This window comes from Taudactylus pleione, unplaced genomic scaffold (genome assembly GCF_031769625.1).
Source record: "Taudactylus pleione unplaced genomic scaffold, aTauple2 ptg001382l, whole genome shotgun sequence".
In the NCBI taxonomy this organism is placed as follows: domain Eukaryota; kingdom Metazoa; phylum Chordata; class Amphibia; order Anura; family Myobatrachidae; genus Taudactylus; species Taudactylus pleione.
Window position 1 is genome coordinate 291,666 of NW_028285782.1, and position 14,387 is coordinate 306,052.

A 14,387-nucleotide genomic window follows, 5' to 3' on the forward strand; every position below is an offset into this window, starting at 1 on the left:
GAGCCAAAGCCAGAAGTGGAGAATGTGGGAGGAGGTCGCCGTTGCTGTCAATAGGGTGGGTGATTATGTCCGTCTAGCCCGGGATGTCAAACGGCGGTAAGTAAACACTTTCCCATCCTATAAACAAACCCCATTGTAAAAAAAGGATAATGGTTCCAATTTCATTCCACAGATGGGCAGACTTCAAATATCGTCTCAAACAAAAACTTGCCGACAGGGCTAGGCATGCAAGGGGGACAGGTGGGGGTCCCACCCGTGTCATTGGAGTTGACAGACTTAGAAGAGATGGCACAGGGGTGTGTGCAGGCTGTGGAGGTGTTTGGCGTGTCCAACATGGATACGGACATGCCAGACTTTGCGGCTCCTCATGTTGGCCAAGGTAAGTCTTGTGATGTCACCAACTCAGAAATGCTATTGTGCCAATATGTAGATTCTAATGTGAGTCTTTTCTCCAATTTCCTAACAGAGACAGAGGCGGATGAGTCTGCTCCAGAGGGGAGCCTTGGGCGCAGAATTTCTGCTGGCTCTGCAGGGGAGGAACCAGTACATCCGGCTGAGGACCCTGCAGAAGCCAGTCCAGGGCGTGCCCCCTCGCAGGCAGTGGGCCTCCTCACAGAACTCAATTTTAAATCGGATTGCCATACGGAGATTCTGCAGAGGATGGACGCCAGTCTGCTACGGGTGGCTGAGGCCCTGGAGCAAAATGCTGCGGCCAACGTGACCATTGGTCAGGCCCTGGCGGAAAATACCAGGGCCAACATCCGCATCGCCGATGCCCTGGAGCAGCTCGTTCGCCAGCACATGGTGGAGCCGACCTCCCTTCCTGCCGGAACATCCGGATCCTCCACCTCTGGCACAACATCAGCCAATCCTCCAAATGTGCCTAGCCCTGTGCCTAGTCCAGAGGCCACAACATCTGCCTCTGGACAGGCCAGCCCGATGGCATCCCGGACCCGGTCTGGCGCCCACCCTCACCCAGCCAAACGGGCGAGAAAACGGTGACAGCAATGGCGACTTTTCCCACACTCCTTCTGTGCTTGGCTCATATTCCTTTCTGGTCAAAACTTCCCTCTCCTTTCTTGTGAAATGTTTTTAAATTTTGTATTTACGCTTATGTTAGTAGTTATGTTATATTTTTTTTTGGATCAAATATCTTGGCCACAAAAAAAGGCAATACAATATTAGGGCAATTTGTTTGTGTGTAAACAATAAATTAAAAACAAAACACTGACATTGTATTGTGACATTATTGTACAAATGGGTTACATTTAATCCTGGCCTTAAACGCAAAAACTGACCCTCTTTAAAAAAAAAAAATGCCTCTTTAAGGAACGTTTAAAAAATCACATAGCGATGCAAATTCCACAGTAAACCAAAAAAAAGGGGAGCTAATTAAAAGATGATGACATTATTGTTACAATAGGCCATAACCACCAAATTGTGGCCAAAATAAAACCCCAAAAATGTACGCTAATTGATTGTGTAATCATGACATTAGCAGCTCTGATTTCCACCTGCGTACGCTTTTGTGCTATCCCAATAAACTGCTTTCCAAACACATACCAAGCCGGATTTCAATCCAACACTAATTACTTTACTGACCAGCCGCGATTAATCGCTGCACCATCGTGGAGTCCCGGGACGGAGGAGAAGGCCATCGCCAATGTGGTCGAGTAATCCTGACCCTAAGCTGTGCGAGCATTTTGAAGGGAAAGCGGATGTTTCAGTGACGTATGAGACGATCCGAACACATTTGACGTTCGCATCTGCTAATGTATGTACGCCCCAAAAACGCCTCGCCACGCCTGCGTTTTTTCATCTCCACCCCCGTCAACACCCAAAAACGCCCTGTTCTGTCAATCACATTTGACATGTCACTTCCTGTACGCTATTTTAGGAACGAGAGAAAAAAAGCTCGCAATCTGCCGTACGCACATGCGCAGTGTAACACCGACGCATGCGCGGTTAGTCAACATCGGAACGCAACGAGCGTACTGTTGTTAACGTGCGGCTCTGAATGAGGGCCATAGACCAGAGAAACCAAAGAGGAGAGTTATCTGAGGAGATGAGAGATGTAAAAAACATACAATTGTAAATAGACGCAATATAAAAACACAAATGTAACTGATAAATGTGCAGTTTCAAAGTGAACATTTATCAGTTACATTTGTTTTTTTATATTGCATCTATTAGCAATTGTATGTTTTTTACATCTCTCATATGTTTTTACTTTATTATTAAATGTATTTATCTGACTTATAGACTATGGCTGTATACTGAATTCATATAGCATAAGACTTCAGCGCTAGTAAACCCCCGACTTGTCTTTTTGTTTCTGCATGTACCAGTTTGGGAGGTACTGGTAATCGCTTCCCATTTACAGCTGCAGAGGGTCTCTACTAAATAGTGATTATTTCTTGTGCGAGCAGCGCCATACCACCCTTACTTTTAGTTGTCATATCTAAGGAGATAAGAAAGAATATTACAGGCAAGCATGGTAAAGGTAAAGGCTATAAGACCATCTCCAAGCAGCTTGATGTTCCTGTGACTACAGTTGTAAATATTAAGAAGTATAGGGGTCAATCCTATTAGCCGCAATGATCTCGCCGGTGCGAGTCATCGCGACAGTGGACGCAATTTACTGCAAACCTAATACGCCAAAGTTTAGCGAATTCAGGGTCGAGTCGGGCTGCGAAGGGTGCGAGGTGCCGTTCTGTTGCAAGCGTTTTAACGCTGTTGCAACGGCACATCACATCCTTCGCACGGAATAGGATTAACCCCTTAAAGTCCATGGGATCGTAGCCAACCTCCATGGATGCGGCAAGATGAAAATCGACCCCATATTAAACTGAAGGATTATGAGGATGGTAGAAAAAGAGCCAAGGAAAACTTCAAAAGAAATACAAGCTGAACTCCAAGGTCCAGGTACATCAATGTCTATTTGCACCATTCAACCATTTTTGCACGACAGTGGGGTCCACGGAAGCCGCCCCAGGAGGACAACAGTTTTGAGAAAAAAAATCATAAAAATGTGAAAGTGGAGTTACTAAAATGTATACTGACAGGCCACAATGCTTCTGGAAGATCGTCCTTTAGACAGATAAATCACAGCTGGAGCTTTTTGGCAAGTCACATCGGCCTGATTCACTACCCATCGCTATTGCGAAAATATGCAAATGAATGTAATCGCAAAGCTGTCGCACAGCCAGCATTAAAAACGCCCACTACCGCTATCTCACATCCACAATACCATGCAGTTCTGCGTATACATCGGTAACATCGGCCCTTCACACACAATTACAACAGGTCTGACCTTACTCAGAAATTGCTAACCTTGTCGCACACAGTAAGTATTCAAGCCGCGTATGCCATCGCAGTGACTAATTTATGTACACCCATGCAATGGCGTTCAAACCACTCCCCTGTCACCAACCCCAAACGCCGACGTCCCATCCCTTGATCTGCGATGGCTTTGTATTTGTGTAGACGATCGCAGTTCGATCGCAATGCCGCAGTGCGCTCCATCGGTCGATCTGCGTACGTTGTTGCAGTCCGTATTGAATCAGGCGATATGTTCACAGACAAAAGAAATTAATCTTTCAAGGAAAACACCATCAAATCCTGCTGTGATACATGACGGAGGCTAATCTATGATTTGGGAATGTTTCGCTTTGTCTAGCAACGAGTGCCTTGAATCTGTGCAGGGTACAAAGAAATCTCAAGACCATCAAGGCATTCTGGAGAAAGACATACTGCCCAGTGTCAGGAAGCTTTGCCTCAGTCGCAGGTCAAGGGTCCTCCAACAGGATAATGACCCAATACACACAGCTAAAATGAATAAGAACAAAACATTGGACTGAAGTGACCTTCTATGAGCCCTGATGTGAATCCTATTGAACATCTATGAAAAGAGCTAAAACATGACGTCTGGTGAACGCGCCCATCAAACCTGAGACAGCTGGAGCACTTTGCTCAGGAAGAGTGCGGACAAACTACCTGCTGACAGGTGCAATGGACTCACTGAGAGCTACAGAAATCGCTTTACTGCAGTGATTGCCTCTAAAGTTTGTGCAACATAATATTAGGTATGGGGTCCCATCATTTTTGTCTATGTCATTTTCATTTCTTTTATTATCTCAAATATTCTGTAGAATGAAATAGGATACAAAAACAAAGCCTGATTTATACTAAATTTTGCCCAATTACTATGGCAGCTCCAGCTTATTCATGGAAGGGTACCAACAAATAGCAAACAAAAAAAGCGACAGCGAAACGCAAGTCGGCATTAGCAGCAAACACAGTAATTAAACATATGCTCACACCTCATAATAGAACATTTCCATTCAATGCATTGTATATACTGGAACATTGAATAAAGCCCGCATACAATTGTATATATGCTTATTGCACATTACTGAAACAACAGCTGAATTAAGTTTTTGGAGGTTTTCAGCAAAAGCCATATGTATCAAGCTCTGGAACACAAAACTTTCCGGAACTTGTCTCAGATAGGCGACGCCAGCTATGGGGCTCCTTTACCTACAAATCCCCAGAGAGAAATCTGAAAGTTCCCTCTCTGTCCACCCCGCAGTTTGCGAATGCAAAGGCCGACAGCCGCGCATGTGCAATGTGACTCTCGGAACATAAACCCAGAAGTCCTCACACCGCAGAGAAAAGCTGTCCTTTGTGTAAGTATTTGCAATTAATGATTTACCTGGTGAGCAGTCAAGAGACAAGTAGACATATATAAAATAAATACTAATACCATGCTGGGTTAGCGTCTAATGCAGCTGTTAGTCCCGCGGAACAGAGCGATACATCGGGTACATCGTCTAGTGTGTACCCATGATATGCGCACACCTGCGGGTCGTTAGCAACATCGTCTGTTAGCCATACTGCAGGGCTGATGGGGGATGTTGCTAACGATGTCATGCTGCAGAATGCAGCATGACACTTCCCTCTCCCCCATCGGACCAGGCATTGGCAAGTGTGTATGTACTTGCTGCATGCCGGGTCCCATCACCGGCGATATCACGCTGGAATGATGTGTACTCAGCTTTACACATATTACACTTCCCACCACCACTCATCCAAAAACACATATGACGTGGAACTGGTTTAAAAAAAAAAAAAGACAGTAAAGTGAAATTTGGCACCACAGCAGTAAATGTATCTCCCTAATCTACATGTCCCTTACTAGTAGCGATCCTTCATGCCCTCTCACCTGATCTTTTTCCCAGAGCAGAGACAGCTTGTTTCCTTGAACGGCAGACTTCACAAAGTATAAATCTAGATCATCTATTCGGAAATTCAGATCTCCAAACCAGAATACCAAGCTACAGGGAGATACAAAAAAGTGTGAGATACACCTGTATGTCACAGAAATACACTAACACTAACACACTACGGCCTATTGCTCAATCCTAACAGCTATAATACAGAAAAAAAGAAAAGAAAAACACATATTGGGCCAGTGTTGATATGAATAAACAAAATCTGTACTGTTTTTATGTTGTAGTATATTATGTTTTGCATAGTACTTGTACCACCTATAAGTGTAACTATATGTTCTATAAATGTACACTTTTTGTTTCAGTGTAAAGAGTTGATATTCTGAAGCTTGTGTCATATACAGAGACATATTTCACACATTTATTTTTCAGTTCTTTCAGGTGCGCTTAGCTATGTGAATGCATATATTGTAAACACTCTAGTGTTCTGTATAACTGCGGCTTGATCTAATCCTGTGAGTGTTCTTGGAAGTGAGTGCACTGGATTCAATTTTCTTGTCTAGCTAAACCACCAGGGATCTCAGTCACATTAGTGTTATTGGGTGGAAGTGCTCCTTATTTTATTTTGCTCAAACTCCCTCTCAATAATGGCCTGATTCTGAATGTCATGCAGCTCAATATGCGGTTGCATGTGAATACAAGGTCTGTCTAAAAAGTTTGGTGAATGATCTGATATATCTGTATGCAACACTTACAAAAAGGTCGCTCATGCGCGCTGACATGCATGGACATGTCTGGACCTGCCCCAGTCGGGGTTTGCACGAGGCCGCCACCGTACTGCCATTGCATTAATTACAACAGAGTGTCCTGAGCAGTATACGTTGAACAGCAATGGAGCAATGACACAACATTAAGTTCTGCTTCAAATTGGGTAAATCGGCGATGGAGACGTACAAAATGTTGGTGAAAGTGTACGGGTAGGATGCTGTGAGTAGAAAATGTGTGTACGATTGGTTTGCATGCTTTCACAGTGACAGGAATCGGTGGAAGACGAGCTCCATTGCTGTTCGAGGCACACTGCTCGGGACACTCTGTTGTAATTAATGCAATGGTAGTGCGTTGGCGGCCTCGGGCAAACCCCAACTGGGGGCAGGTCCAGACATGTACATGCATGTCAGCGCGCATGAGCGCCCTTGTTGCATACAGATATATCAGACCATTCACCAAACTTTTTAGACAGACGTCGTATATTACTAATGGTATGCTAATGTGACTATATGCACATCTCCTGCATAGAGGAGCACCGAATTGTGGGCCTGATTCTGACCCGCTCGCGAGCACTGAGCGCTCGCAAGCGGGTCGATGGAGCCCAAGTGCGCATGCGCACGACGGAGGAGATCCGAATAACGACGGCCAAGACGTTGTTATGGGTCTCGCACCAAAGAGGGCGTGCTGTCGATGTTGATTGACAGCACGCCCCCTTTGGTGGGTGTGCCAGGGGCGTGGCTGCCCAGACGGAGGCATTCCCATGGGAACGCCTACCGTCTGGGTCCGGCCCCACTGACATCACTAGTGATGTCAGTGGGAGTGCTTTTGGCTCTGATAGAGCCAAAAGCACTTCTGTGCTTGTGGCAGCGAGACCCTACCGCAGGGTCTCGTCGCAAGCCTGATGGTTGCGATGGTCTTGACCATCGCGACCATCATTTTGGCCGCTCGCTATAGCTGTGGGTGCCCGCTTGCAGCCAAAACCATCATCATTATTAGTATCTCACTTACACCTACCCCATGCTGGGTGCAAGAGATCATCTGAAACAGGCTTCCCCTCGGCATACACATAATCCAGAAAGGACACAACACTGGTTACACACCCACAACACTCCCATGGCATGGCATTCACACAAAACGGTTCTCTTGCATGCGTCAGCGAGGTAGCCACCCAGTTGCAACACAAAAACGCCCATTTAGTAGCCGCAGAGAGCTGGCAAAGGTCCATCTGACTCATAATCCCCCAGAGTTAGGTAAAGATGCATATTTTGGCTACTGTGTGTGCGGTGTTTGCTAAAATGAGCTAAATGAAGCCACTTACACATAGGGATGTACGCCGGACCATTTTTGCCAGATTTGGATTTGTTTCTAATTCATCATCCGGCTTTGGATTTGGATTTGCCAAACTGCGGTGACTGGCTTTGGATTTGGATTTTTTTTAAAAATTGTCGAAAAAAGCTAAAATCACATAAATCTGGCTTTTTTTTCTTCCTAGAGTGTTATTAACCTCAATAACATTAATTTCTAGTCATTTACAGTCAATTTAGACCACCTCACAGCTTAAATTATAGTTTTCACCATTATTGGCCAAAGGTTGCAGTGAGCTGACTGGTTACTGAGCGTCAGAGCAGCGGCGCAGTGGCACAGACACGACAGTTTAAAGCACATCTACGAAACATTGCCACACAGCAGTGGCAGAAATGAAAGGTAGTTCAAGATGGAATTGTCCTTGGGCCCTCCCACCCACCCTAATGTTGGATATTAAAAAGGACATGCAGAGTCATAGTGCTTTTATACATAGAGGGCTAGTGCCCAAAGGAGTCACAGTGCTTTTGATTTATACACAGAGGGCTACTGCCCAAGGACTCATGGTGCTTGTATACAGTGGGCTAAGGCCCATGCAGTCACAGAGCTTGTATACACAGAGAGCTTATGCCCAAGAAGTCACAGTGCTTGTATACAGAGGGCTAAGGCCCAAGCAGTCATGAAGCTTGTATACACACAGTGGGCTTATGTCCAGTAAAGTCACGGAGCTTGTATACACACAGTGGGTTTATGCCCTTTCACGGAGCTTGTATAATACACACAGTGGGCTATGCCCTGTCACGGAGCTTGTATAATACACTCAGTGGGCTTATGCCCTTTCACGGAGCTTGTATAATATAAATAATACACTCAGTGGGCTAAGTCCAGTCACGGAGCTTGTATAATATAAATAATACACTCAGTGGGCTAAGTCCAGTCACGGAGCTTGTATAATATAAATAATACACTCAGTGGGCTAAGTCCAGTCACGGAGCTTGTATAATACACTCAGTGGGCTAAGTCCAGTCACGGAGCTTGTATACACACAGTGGGTTTATGCCCTTTCATGGAGCTTGTATAATACACACAGTGGGCTAAGGGCCTGATTCAGAGCCGGACGCTATTTGTGCTCGCTCGTTCAGAAAAAGGGGCTGGATATTTAAATAGAGCGCTCACTCTTTGCGGTCTGTTGACGCCTCTATGTCTGAACGAGCGAACGAAACATGCGCTCGCTATTTTTTAAAAAAACGCCCCCTGGCCGCTCGCATCCTACGTCATCTCCGCTATTTATTAGATTAATCGAGTACATCGAAAGGTGTCTGAACTGCTCACAGTGCTTGTGGTAGCATTTTCCTACCGCAATCATGCGAGCAGTTCAGGCTAAAAGACAACCAAGTGACGTGGTCGATGACGCTGCTTTGTTAATTATGCACACCCTTAAAACGCCCGTTTTGACCGTTTGGCACGCCTGCGTTCGGATCTCCACTCCCCATTTTCAAGCACCTTCACCTTCCTCTTCCCACAAACGCCTCATTCTGTCACTCAAATTAGCAGGCACTCGCTATTTTGCGAGCACACAATTTCCGACTGCAATGACTGGTTCGCGCATGCGTATTACAAGTACAACCCATACGCATGGCCAGTTGTGCGAACATTGCTCGGAGCAAACGAGCGGCCGCTTACGAGCGGCTCTGAATCAGGCCCTAAGTCCAGTCACGGAGCTTATATAATACAGACAGTGGGTTTATGCCCTTTCATGGAGCTTGTATAATACACACAGTGGGCTTATGCCCTGTCACGGAGCTTGTATAATACACACAGTGGGCTATGCCCTGTCACAGAACTTGTATAATACACTCAGTGGGCTATGCCCTGTCACAAAGCTTGTATAATACACACAGTGGGCTATGCCCTGTCACGGAGCTTGTATAATACACACAGTGGGCTATGCCCTGTCACGGAGCTTGTATAATACACACAGTGGGCTATGCCCTGTCACGGAGCTTGTATAATACACACAGTGGGCTATGCCCTGTCACGGAGCTTGTATAATACACACAGTGGGCTTATGCCCTTTCACGGAGCTTGTATACACACAGTGGGCTAAGCCCAGTCACGGAGCTTGTATACACTCAGTGGGCTAAGTCCAGTCACGGAGCTTGTATAATATAAATAATACACTCAGTGGGCTAAGTCCAGTCACGGAGCTTGTATAATATAAATAATACACTCAGTGGGCTAAGTCCAGTCACGGAGCTTGTATAATATTATAAATACACACAGTGGGCTAAGTCCAGTCACGGATCTTGTATAATAGACACAGTGGGCTAAGTCCAGTCATGGAGCTTGTATAATACACACAGTTGGCTAAGTCCAGTCACGGAGCTTGTATAATACACACACAGTGGGCTAAGCCCAGTCACGGAGCTTGTATAATATACACACAGTTGGCTAAGTCCAGTCACGGAGCTTGTATAATATACACACAGTTGGCTAAGTCCAGTCACGGAGCTTGTATAATACACACACAGTGGGCTAAGCCCAGTCACGGAGCACACAGTGGCAAGAAGTAGAACTACTCTCTCTAACTAATCTAACTCTAGTCTCGCTTTTCCCCTCTCTATCACTACCTAACCAAGCGTGACTGTTCCGTCTGGATACAGCCACGCGAAATGGCGCCGACAGCCGGGCGCCGCTCCTTTTATAGAGGCCGAACGTCACCCGGCTCTCGCGAGGTCTCGTGAGAATCCGACGCCGGACGGGTGACATTCGGCCTCGAAGTGGAATCCGAGTCAGGCGGGAACACCCGAACTTGCGTTCGGGTGGACTCGGATTCCACCTGTTTGGAGTGGTTCGGATTCCTCAGAATCCGAACCGCTCATCACTACTTACACAGCTGCGTGCGACTCAGAATAATGCCCAATATGTGCTGCTGTTTGAGTACAGCTCAATATAATGGGGAACAGAGAGAACATAAAAACTGATTTTCTGTTTCCAAAAATGCTCTCTATATATTATAGTTACTATACAGTCAGTCAGACCATGTCTGAATGAGAATATGTATATGTTTGATTAACCATGGTTACCTACTCTCTGGAATGTCTGGGGTCTGACAAATTCTGGGTATAACTCCCAGATCTCCAAGACAAAAGTAAATTTTTGTGGGAGTGCTTTCCTGCTTCTAAGTGGGTGGAGCCACAATGTGTACTCCCTTATGAAGCCACAACCACACCAGTAAACACCTAGTGACAGGGAGTATAAATAGCATTATTGCCTCACCCATCTTTGCTGCAATCAATTTCAAACCCCACCCACCTCATCTTTTCCTACCTCTGGGGGATTACCCCTTTAGGCAGCAAAATATGTTTGCAACTATATTTTAGAGAAGAGACTCTGGATTTACTTTATTTGTATAAGATGTCTGAGATATGTGGCAAGCGGGATGTAGTTATGAGACCGATATCCGAATCCCGGCAAGGGACTTTAGATAGGCATCGAAATACCGACGCCTGTCTTAATCCTGAAGCTGGAACACAGAAGGACGCCAGACCGAACAAGGTAAGTCTGGGGCGCCCTTAGCGTTAGCCGCAGGGGAGGAGGATTAGGTTTGGGGAGCGTAGTGGGGTTAGGTTTTTGGGAGGGGGGGAGGCTAGCGTTAGGCACCTGTAGGTGGGAGGGTTAGAGTAGGGCACTCCTGGGGGAAGGTTAGGCATCCCCCTTAGGAGGGTTATGTTTAGAGTGCAGTAAGGGGGGGGTTAGGCACCTCTGGGGGGAGGTTAGGCACCACTAATGGAGAGGGGTAGGGATAGGGTACTCACCTGCCCTGTTGGGATCTTCTCCCTTCGTGCTGCCGCCTTCGGGATATGCGATCGCAGCTGCGATTTCATATGGAACGTAGCTGCGAAATTATGCAAAGATCACCCGAGCATAAAGACGCCCACTGCTGCCTTCCCATCTGCATACGACGTTGCTTACTTGCGTAAATCTATCTGTAACATCGACACACATCGAGCAGCCATCTTGCCCTTGCGGAAAGTCTGACCAGCCGCAAACGCTGCAGCTCTCCTAACACGCAGAGGGCTCTCATGCTGCGTGGGAGATTGCAATGGCTAATTTATGCATGCACATGAAATGGCGTAAACGGTCAGACACGCCTGCGTTTTTAGGACCACTCCCAAATTACCTCCTCCAAACGCTGACTACCTGTCACTCACTTTGCGAATGGGTTCTCTGTGCGTGTGGAATCGCAAGGCAATCGCAGCACGTGCGCAATGGCACTTATTTATGTGCATGCGCAAAGGCAAACATTTGCTCGATCTGTGTAAAAATCGACACTGTTTCGGTCTATGAATCAGGCCCTTTATCCGCATGTCTACTCTGTGCACAATACTGAGCAATGCACGTAGCCACCGTCAGTTGGACATACATACTATTATTTCATGCATTTAGATGTGTACAGGTATTTGAATATATTTGTATGAGACTTCCTATTCTTCCCACACTATCTTACTGATTTCCCTATGTCTGCTCCTAGCATTGCTGGTTTGCATGTGTTGAATTACCATCTCCATCTGCTCTGGCATGTCACTGGATGTTTCCCAGCACTACAGAGATACGACACTGGCTGTTATGACTGCCGCTAGGCCAAAATATTTAAGTGACAGAAGTTCTAATCCTGTAGCAGCGATTTCGATTCCCAAACTATAGAGATTTATCCATTTTCACAGATGGAACAAGCAATAAAGATCAAGGGGTAAATTTACTAAAATGAGAGTTTTTAGAAGTGAGTTTTAAAAGTGATGTTGCCCATAGCAAAACCAATCAGATTCTAGCTATTATCTTCTAGGAGGTGCTAGTTAAATGTTAAGTAGAATCTGATTGGTTGCTATGGGCAACATCACTTTTAAAACTCTTGTCTAAAAACTCTCACTTTAGTAAATTTACCCCCAAGTCATAGTTTTATAGAGTGGGCAACAAGAATGTAGATGTTGTATTGTTGTACATTAGAATGTAGATGTTGTATTGTTGTACATTAGAATGTAGATGCTGTATTGAGAATTAGAAGCAGGTATCATCCCAATATCTATCTGAGATCTGTTTGTGTGTCTCAGATAAGAAACATACTCATGGTCCAGGACACCATTCGCCAGGGGACCCTGGAACTGCTGAAGCTGCAAGATGCTCTCAAAATTATCCACACGCTGGTCAGAATTCTCCATGTGAGCAGGCAAATGACAGTTCAGAAAGCACACCATGTGACCAAACAGGGATAATCGGATACTGACTCCGCCTTTGTTACCCTATATAAGTAAGGAAACATAGAAACAGAAATTGGAAACAGAAAAATCGAAAATCACCAGTTAAGCATGCTCGCCGGCTTTTTTAATGTCCCCACTGTGGTATCTTGAAGGCAACGAGCAGGTGGGCGTTGCATGGGGTGGTGGTGCAGAAAAACAGATCATCTTGGCCATGTACCCTACTGTACTGCACTATGTAGCAGGGAGTGGGGGCAGGGCCACAATAATGCAAATCATTGCAAATAGTGTCATCAAGTCCCCATACCGCCTACTTCACTGGGAAAGTGAGAGAGATAAGGAGACTGATCTACTCTCCTGGGTGTGCGAGAGCTCTGTGAAATTCAGGAGTCTCCCGGACATTCCTGGAGAGTCGGCAAGTATGATGCAAGATAGGTGAAACACACATATACATACTATTAGTGTAAGCATGAACAAGAATACATTTACTGACCCAGTAACCTCCCAGGCCAGTCCTTGTGCAGTCAGTCTGAACATCACGCAGGAAGGGCAGGTGAAAATACTTGGCAAATACCATTAACAGACAGCCTTGCATCCTGACAGAGCTGACCTACGATGAGACATGGGAACAATCAGCAGTCACAAGCAACTTTCTAACATGGAAAAGTTCAGTGGAAAACTTTGGAAGAAAATAAAGCACAGCACATCTTAAACATACCAATATGACAGCTGCATAAAGAAACGTACACATCTTGTCATGGTATGAAATAAACTGTGACGCATGTTTTGGATACAACATTTTTGTATATTGTAACCTGAATGTAACTTAAATTTGCACTTTTTCTGTAACGGCTCTTACAAAAACACACCCAATTGACAGATGTGATATTTTATTTCACTGAATCTATGCTTATTACTAAATCAATAAAAGTACAGTTAGTGTTACAATGGGCCTGATGCTGAGTTGAACACACCTTGTCGCACATGTATTCTATGTATATTGTGTGAAATTGACATGTCCGCTTGTGACTAGACAGGCGAGAGGGAAGGGTATGTTTCCGGAATTGTGAACAAATGCAGACCTGCACAGAGACACATAATTGCCTGCAAAAGCTGCATCATTGTGGATGTCTGGGTGCTGGGGCAAATAAGTCCTGATGATAATGACGGTTGCTAACATTACCTAATAGCTTGACACTATGGGATCTGATTTCTAAAAACTTAGGAAGCCCACTTGTAACATCTTGAGAAGGTGCACTACCGTCTCTGAGCTTCTTTAGATGTGCCATCGGTGCACCACCGAAGTGTCGAAGCTGAATAATTGGCTGAGACAAGTTCAGTTTAAAATTTAATCGCAGCGACGCCATCTTGCGACTGGCCGCAAGACGCCATCTTGAAAATGAGATCGCAAGACGCCATTTTACGAATGGCCGCCTAAGCGCCATTTTAGATAAACTCACATTTTAGTACATGTGGCGATAATACTATTAGCACCATGCGATTGCATTTTTCACCATTTCTCATACACACATTAATAAGCACAATTGCGCTGTTAACTAGTCGCATATTAGCGAATGCATAGGACTTTGTATGAGACCGCTGTTTTATTAGCTTTATGCGCACGCATCTGCCCCAAGTTAACTAGCGCCCTTATATCAAACCCTCAATACCCACACATTACATATTCACACATAAGGTTCAATAAGCTTTAAAGTGTATGATTTAAGTTGGTTCAGTTAGTTTAAATGCTGAGAAATAAAGAGATTTGATAACTAAGGTATTATACATGCTAAACAAGTCGTGTTTGGTCTTGTATTGATGCGTACTCTTT

General features: G+C 45.2%; 1 protein-coding gene across 4 annotated transcripts in view; it reads right to left on the bottom strand.

The window, feature by feature from the left end:
- Positions 1-14,387, bottom strand: part of INPP5J (inositol polyphosphate-5-phosphatase J) — a 107,380-nt gene that overhangs the window by 18,561 nt on the left and 74,432 nt on the right. For all 4 annotated transcript variants that reach the window (XM_088463485.1, XM_088463484.1, XM_088463486.1 and 1 more), the window contains 3 exons: positions 13,050-13,166; positions 12,426-12,601; positions 5,225-5,336 (listed from right to left, as the gene is read on the bottom strand). In XM_088463485.1, the coding sequence (XP_088319611.1) occupies positions 5,225-5,336; positions 12,426-12,601; positions 13,050-13,166 (405 nt within the window). The remainder of the gene's footprint in view (positions 1-5,224; positions 5,337-12,425; positions 12,602-13,049; positions 13,167-14,387) is intronic.